Source organism: Sinocyclocheilus grahami, unplaced genomic scaffold, assembly GCF_001515645.1.
Source record: "Sinocyclocheilus grahami isolate Dianchi unplaced genomic scaffold, SAMN03320097.WGS_v1.1 scaffold5837.1, whole genome shotgun sequence".
NCBI lineage: Eukaryota > Metazoa > Chordata > Actinopteri > Cypriniformes > Cyprinidae > Sinocyclocheilus > Sinocyclocheilus grahami.
The window spans coordinates 5,259-12,152 of record NW_015510420.1 but is presented as its reverse complement, the minus strand read 5'-3'; the positions used below and the strand labels follow the sequence as shown (position 1 = coordinate 12,152).

Sequence of the window (6,894 nt, the reverse complement as noted above, 5' to 3'; positions counted from 1 at the left end):
TCAACAGACACTCGTACAGTTACTCCATTATTACTACAGTTTACCAGCACATTATGGGTGAGTAACACAAAGTATCAATGTCTTCTAGAAAAGACATGTTTGCTTCTTCAGTATTTCCTAGATGTCACATTCGATTAATGTGATTCAATAAGATATTTTCTGATAAACAGATGTAGTGGGCGTGTCTAGAGCGAGCGGCTATTCAGGAGGTGGTCTGATGATCAAGTGTGAACATCCTCAATACAAAACCAAGCCAAAATACATCTGTAAAGAACCAGACGGATGTTCAGAGAGGAAGAATCCAGGAGTTTGGGGGTCCAAACTTTTCCACAAAATCGGTGCCTTTTCCACATGGAAAAATAGAAAAATAAAATACGTTTAATCAACATGTTTTGAATATCCATGAAATGAAGACACCTTAAAATGACAAGAATTTGAATTGTGCCATCTCAGGCTATGTAAATGTATTATTTTATGACTATTTTTCTACCTCATGTTTTGGTATTTTTGTCAACCCTGTTACCAACACAAGCGTTAGTAGATACTGTAGTTTAATTAGAACTCATATGCCACTGAATGATTATTGAGGCATTACCTCAATAATATATAGAGGGTGACCTTTAAAATGTTTGATTTTTACACAGACAGTCTTTAAAGACAGGGTCAAACCTAATCAATGCCATCCCTGTTACCCACATGTACTCTAAAAAGTAACAGGTTGACAGTAACAGGTTTGAGGATTTCAAACAAATTGGCTAATTACTAGCTAATAGTCAAGTTCACAAAAGCACATGTTATACACTTTGAAAGGATTTTTACTTGTAAATATTGCTTATATTAAATGTAAGAAATATTTGTTTAAATTTACATTTTAAAAATGGTAACAGGTTTGCAGAAGCGGACAGTAGTGAAGTATGTTTACTCTGCTGTAAAAGTACATTTCAAGTGTCTGTACTTTATGAGAGTGTTTTTCTTTAGAAAACTTTACTTCACAACATTCCAAAGCATAATATTGTACTTTTTACTGCACTACGTTTCATATTAAATATCATTTATTACTTAATTACAGTAGAAATATATTACTTTCTTACATTTACTCAAGTAAAAATAATTCAAAGATTTACTTGAGTACAAGAAAGTACTACATTTTTAATGTTCTTATGTATTAAAGGTAAAACAAACAACAACTTTCATTTATAAAATGAAGTGCAGTAAAAAATATGACATTATGCTTTGGAATGTAGTGAAGCAAAGTTTTCCAAAGAAACACACTGATAAACTACAGATACTTTTTAAATTGACTTGAGTAAATTAAAAATACTTCACTGTTGTCCGTCTCTGCAGGATTGACATTGCATGATAGCCCCCCTCAGTCAAGCCTCATAAATCATCAAAAATAGAACATCATAGAGGAGCAAACATGCTTGTGTTCAAGTGCAGGAATCCTGGTTGAGAGATGATGTAACCTCCTAGAAATTATGTCACTTGAATGCAAATGATTTGATAAAACAAGGGTTTTTTGATGAGGGTAACAGGGCTGACATGAAATCAGGGGACACCAACAAAATTATTTATATTTTAAAGAAAGAATTGCATACTTATGCCAAAAATACTACTTAACAATGAGACTATATTTATTTAGAACAATATGCAAATGTGATTTTTATATATTTTGCCTTCATTTGCAAATTAAAAGTCCTGCTGAAAAAGAAAAATCATAGTGAGGGACAGGCCGAAAACCTTACCAGCATAAATGCTATTTAAATTATTTAAAATAATATTTAATTGACATTTGTATGTAATATTGATGAAACCATGCATAACATTGTTATGCTTTTAAATTACACATTTATTTGTTATTATATTAAATTTATGTTTGATTATTTCTTAGAGACACCAAAGCAACAAATTTCACGGAATAACACTTTGAATAAATGGATGGAGAATGGAGATGTTTCTTTATATGACGACACCAGAGCAGGAGTCTTGATGGTGTTTTTTAGAGAGCTGAAAGCTGCAGATGCAGGAACATACAGATGTGGAGTGAAAGTATCTGACTATACTGAGAGCTTCACTGAACTTCAGCTGAGCGTCAAACACGGTGAGGAACCGCAAATAATTTATCTTGTGTATATAAAGTAATTTTTCTTGTCTGTATGTTAACTTGTTTTGGTTTTGTAGATGCAAAGTATCCAATGGATGTGACTAAAACTGCTTATCTTGGTGAAGTCAACATCACCTGTCAGATCCCAGAGGAATATAAAGTTCATTTCTGCAAAGAGGAAGATAATCACATCTGCCAGAACATCAGCTCATCTGAAGTGACACAAATGAGTGGTTCATCTGAGAGAAATGAAGAGAGAGTTGTTACAGTGAGCATCAGTAATGTGAGCGTGAGAGATGCTGGAGTTTACTGGTGTGGAGCAGAAACCAGAGACACATATCTGACTTTCATCTCCCTGACCACTAAAATTCAGCTCAACCTCATCAGTGAGTCCATTCAGATGATTTCACTGTAGTAAATACAGTCTGTTCAGAATCATGTGTGTTGAATGTCTGTTTGTTTTCAGTGGCACCAGTAGTGAGACGTGAAGGAGAATCTGCTGAGATCTTCTGCCCTTATGATTCAATCTATAAATCAAAGCCAAAGTCTCTCTGTAAGGGGAAGTGCTCCACTAGAGACAGAAATCCTCTCAGTGAGACTGTGAGAGAAGAGAAAGAGAGCAAGACTGACAGATTGACTCTGAAAGATAACGTCACTGCACGTGTCTTCACTGGGAGCATCACTGCACTGACAGCAGAGGATGCTGGGAAATACTGGTGTGCAGTGACATTAGAAACAGAGCTCAGTTATCTTCACACTCATCTGATGGTCATCATGAACGAGGGTGAGGAAGGTTTATTCATCTGAATATGTCAAACTCCGGCTGTGAATTGATCTTCTTGTGTCTGTAATCATTTCCAGAGCTGAACTTGACTAAGTATGAAGGAGACGACGTGTCAATCCAGTGCAAACATCAGGATGCAGATCAGAAAAGCTTCTGCAAAGCACATGAAGCCTCCATGTGTGTGAAGGATGGAGTTTCATTGGAGACGATCAGAGATGATCGATTCTCTTTCAGTGATGAAGCATCTGCTGGAGTCTTTACTGTGAACATCACTGATCTGAGAGAAGAGGATTCTGGGATATACTGGTGTGGAGCTCACGTCACCACTAAAGTGACCCTCAGCGTTAAAAAGGGTAAGATAGTTTATCATTTATCCATTGTTTTTGGTTCAGATTTAAATATTCAGAAATCAGCTCATGAACAATCACTCAAGCATCGTGGCAGCACGTGGAATGTGTTTATTCTGATGTTTAAAATATGAATGCTATTTCAACAACAGTGTATCAAAATGATGAGATAAAAAGACAGTGTACCATGAAATAGTGGTAAGAAAAGGATTAAGTTTGTATTAAGTTGTTTTCACAGAACACACACATGCAGTGCACCCAGTGTTTACTGCTTTATGAACAATTTACTCTTAGAAGCTCATCAGTTATTTTAATCAATTGTTCAAAAAAGTTTTTTAAACTCACAAACTCAGTCAGAGCTTTTACTGAATCAATATCTGACAACTTTCTAACCTGCAAGATATCAGAGGCCTAACGTTTTCTCACTGGGTTAAAATGATGAACCTTCTGCTACACACCAAGCAGACGAATGAGTGTAGTCTACTATATGATCATGTTTAATACAGGCCTGTTCAAACAGGACGAGATTTCCCTGAGATTAGGCAAATTCATCGTTCACAAAAGACGACTAATTCTGTGTGAATCAAAACATTTGTATTTTGTTTTCTCTGAAAACTATGGAGCAAAATACTGATGTTAAGCTAACTCAAAGTGTCCTCTGATGTAATCCTGTGCAGATATTATGTCTGTGATTGTAGTATATTGAAGCAGAGTTAATGAATATAACAGTTGAGAGCTTTAAACTTTTTTTATATTCTGACACTGGCCCTGTGTCTCTTCTTTATTGTCTCTGGTTATCTTGTGAAACTCTAAATATGGCCATAGACACAGTTTCCTCTGTAGCGAGAGAGGTGAGAAAACAAGACGTGTCCAAACTCACAGTATAGCTTTAGTTGCTTGTGACGGAAAGTGTTTAGTGTTTTCATTTCACGTTAAAACCACAGAGATGAGCTGAAGGTCCAGCGTCTCAGTTTAATTCGGCTGTGAAGAACTATTGGCCTTTATTCAGGAAACACACGTGAGGCTCAACAGAGGGATGAATGTAGGTTATGTGTAAGTCTGCAGATGAGCGACGAAAACACTCTCATGTTACTGCAGAATAATTCAGCTTCATGTAACATGAATAAATGAAATGTGAAGCATGATCATTAAACTCACAAAGACTAAACTCGTTCCTTTATGACAAACATTGTATTTTATAATATTATTTATATATATATATTTAATATATTTTATGTTTTATTCTCAGATTTCTTAATGATCATCATTATCAGTGTGTGTGTGATTCTGCTGCTGATCGGTGGATTCACTCTGACTGTGTGCAAATTAAGACACAAGAGACGAGTCGCCGCTCACTCACAGCTACCCACAATCCCCTCTGATGGGCTCCTGTACGCTGCTGTCAGTTTCCAGAAGCATGAAGAGTCTCTCAGTGACGCTACAGTCAGATTCAGTAAGAATGAGATTCACTCTGATTACACCGTAGTCAGTTACCGCATGAGACTCAACTAACTCACTTATAACACACACATTTCCAACATTTTACATTTCATTTTGCATTATAAAAATCTATTTAAATCCATAACTTAGTGTTAAACAGACGTTTGGTTTGATTAAGGTAGTTCAGTGAAGACAGAAAATAACCCCCCTGAGTGGCACTTCTAGAATATACTGTAAAGTTTCCACTCCACATATAGAGACACACAGTACATTTTTAAAATGCAGCTTTTGACATTCGATTTAATAAAACCTCTTCTATAGCAGCTCTTAAACAGACACAAGTTCAACCAACCTTTATGAGACACACGAATCTGTTCAGAGCTTTTAAAATGTCTGTTTTCTTCTTCTCATCTCTGAGTTTTGATCTTTGCACATTTATAATTCTTGGTATTTGTTGATAAATGTGTTCATGATTGTAATAGTGTCATTATTTTAGCACAGCGAAAACTTCAGCATTAACTTACTGACAGATACTTTTGCTGATGTTGTTTTCAGTTCAGTCTTGTTCTCTTTGTTCTTTTTCATTTTTTTCTGATTTAATAACGCCTTATATCTTTACTGTAGAATCATTTTATTGAAAAATAAATATTTTGGAAAATTATTTCTTGTTTATTGTCCAAAGCTGTTATTTAAAATCTTACATTAAGAATACAATCCTTACAATAAAACAGTTTTATCAGTTCTGCAAAGGAGAAAGTCTGAAACCTTGATATAATTGTATTAATTTTAGTTTTATTTACATTTTCACATTTTAACTACATTCAGGCTATTTAAAATCTGAATATATATATATATATATACTATATGCACATTTTTAATCTGAGATAGGTTTTGTTACATAGTTTCTTACGAGTTGTTTTTTTGTGTGTGTGATAAACGCACCATTTTTCCGTCCAGCTCAAAACCACAGAAAACTGGTGAAGGTTCAGCGTCTCAGTTTAGTTTGAGTGTGAAGATTAAACAGACTTCTTCAGGAAACCCACAGTGAGACACATGACACTGAACACAAGACAGAAGATGAAGACTAATATCTGCTCAGTCTGTGTTCACCTTCAACATTTACTGAAATTAATGAATTGAGAAAAAGAGTGAAAATGTTTATGATCAACACATTATCTATGTGTTATTTTACAGTATGTTTTACATCAAACAAAAACAAATCAATGACCAAAAATGTCTATTAAAAATGCTTTGAATGTCGCTGCTGTATTGTTTACTGCATTTAGTACATTTACATTAATTTAATAACATACTCTTTAACCCAGTATTTTTTTTCTTCTTTTGTTTTTAACTAGGTAAAGTGACTTGCTTGTAAAAGTCTCAGGGCTTTGTGTTTGCAGGGTTCTTTATTAATGTGGTCAGCGTGATAAACATCTTTAACATGTGCTGCTCTTCAGCTCTTTTTTTTTTTTTTTGCCTTTAAATTCTTTTGGTCAAACCAAAGACCTTCAGCCCCCTGCTTGTGTGATAAAAACAGGAAATAGTTTTTCAGTACACACCCTTAACAAATTATCCACTCCATAATAAATATGCTGTATGCATATGATGTGTGTAATATATGAAAAAAAAATTAGATCTGCCTCCAAATGGTTTTATTGTAGATATCTGAAATATTTATTAGATGGAAGCTCAAAAGTGTTTTTGCTAACAAGTACAACCAACTGTAGTAATAAATAAGTGTGCATTATAAAATATCGAACCCCTCAGAGGCTTTTGCTCTCAGTTGCACTGGAATTCCTCATGCTGTTGTTCATTAGCCTTGTACTCAGAAGACCCGAGATAATACATCAGTATTTTGAAACGGGAAATCGTTTGAATCGTTTTTGTGTCAGACTGTCAGATGGCACATAACACTTTCAGTTCTTATTTAGATTATAAATATTCAAATATGAAAAAAAGACGCACACACTCGAAGGCCAATGAGGATCAAGCGCAGTTCTGGACTCCTCCCTTTTGTCCTTATATGGCGCTGAGTGCAGCGAGTCTGTTTGAATGTAAAGAAAGTTCGCGGGTAAATCGTCCTATAAATGAACAGACAGATCAACGAGGACAAGATTTCAGTGAGTAATCATTTACATTTGGATCTGTTCCTCACACAAACCTATTGTATGTCTTCAAAAGAGATCTTAACAAACTCAAACAACATGTGACTAAAATAA

General features: G+C 34.9%; 1 protein-coding gene across 1 annotated transcript; it reads left to right on the top strand.

Annotated features, from left to right (window-relative positions):
* Positions 1-6: 6 nt before the first annotated feature.
* On the top strand, positions 7-5,682 carry LOC107577358 (polymeric immunoglobulin receptor-like). The gene is made up of 8 exons (XM_016263441.1): positions 7-57; positions 171-288; positions 1,929-2,101; positions 2,182-2,490; positions 2,571-2,888; positions 2,966-3,241; positions 4,485-4,688; positions 5,633-5,682. The coding sequence occupies exons 1-8, from the start codon at positions 54-56 to the stop codon at positions 5,680-5,682; spliced, it is 1,452 nt and encodes a 483-aa protein (XP_016118927.1). The 5' UTR covers positions 7-53.
* The last annotated feature ends 1,212 nt before the right edge of the window (positions 5,683-6,894 follow it).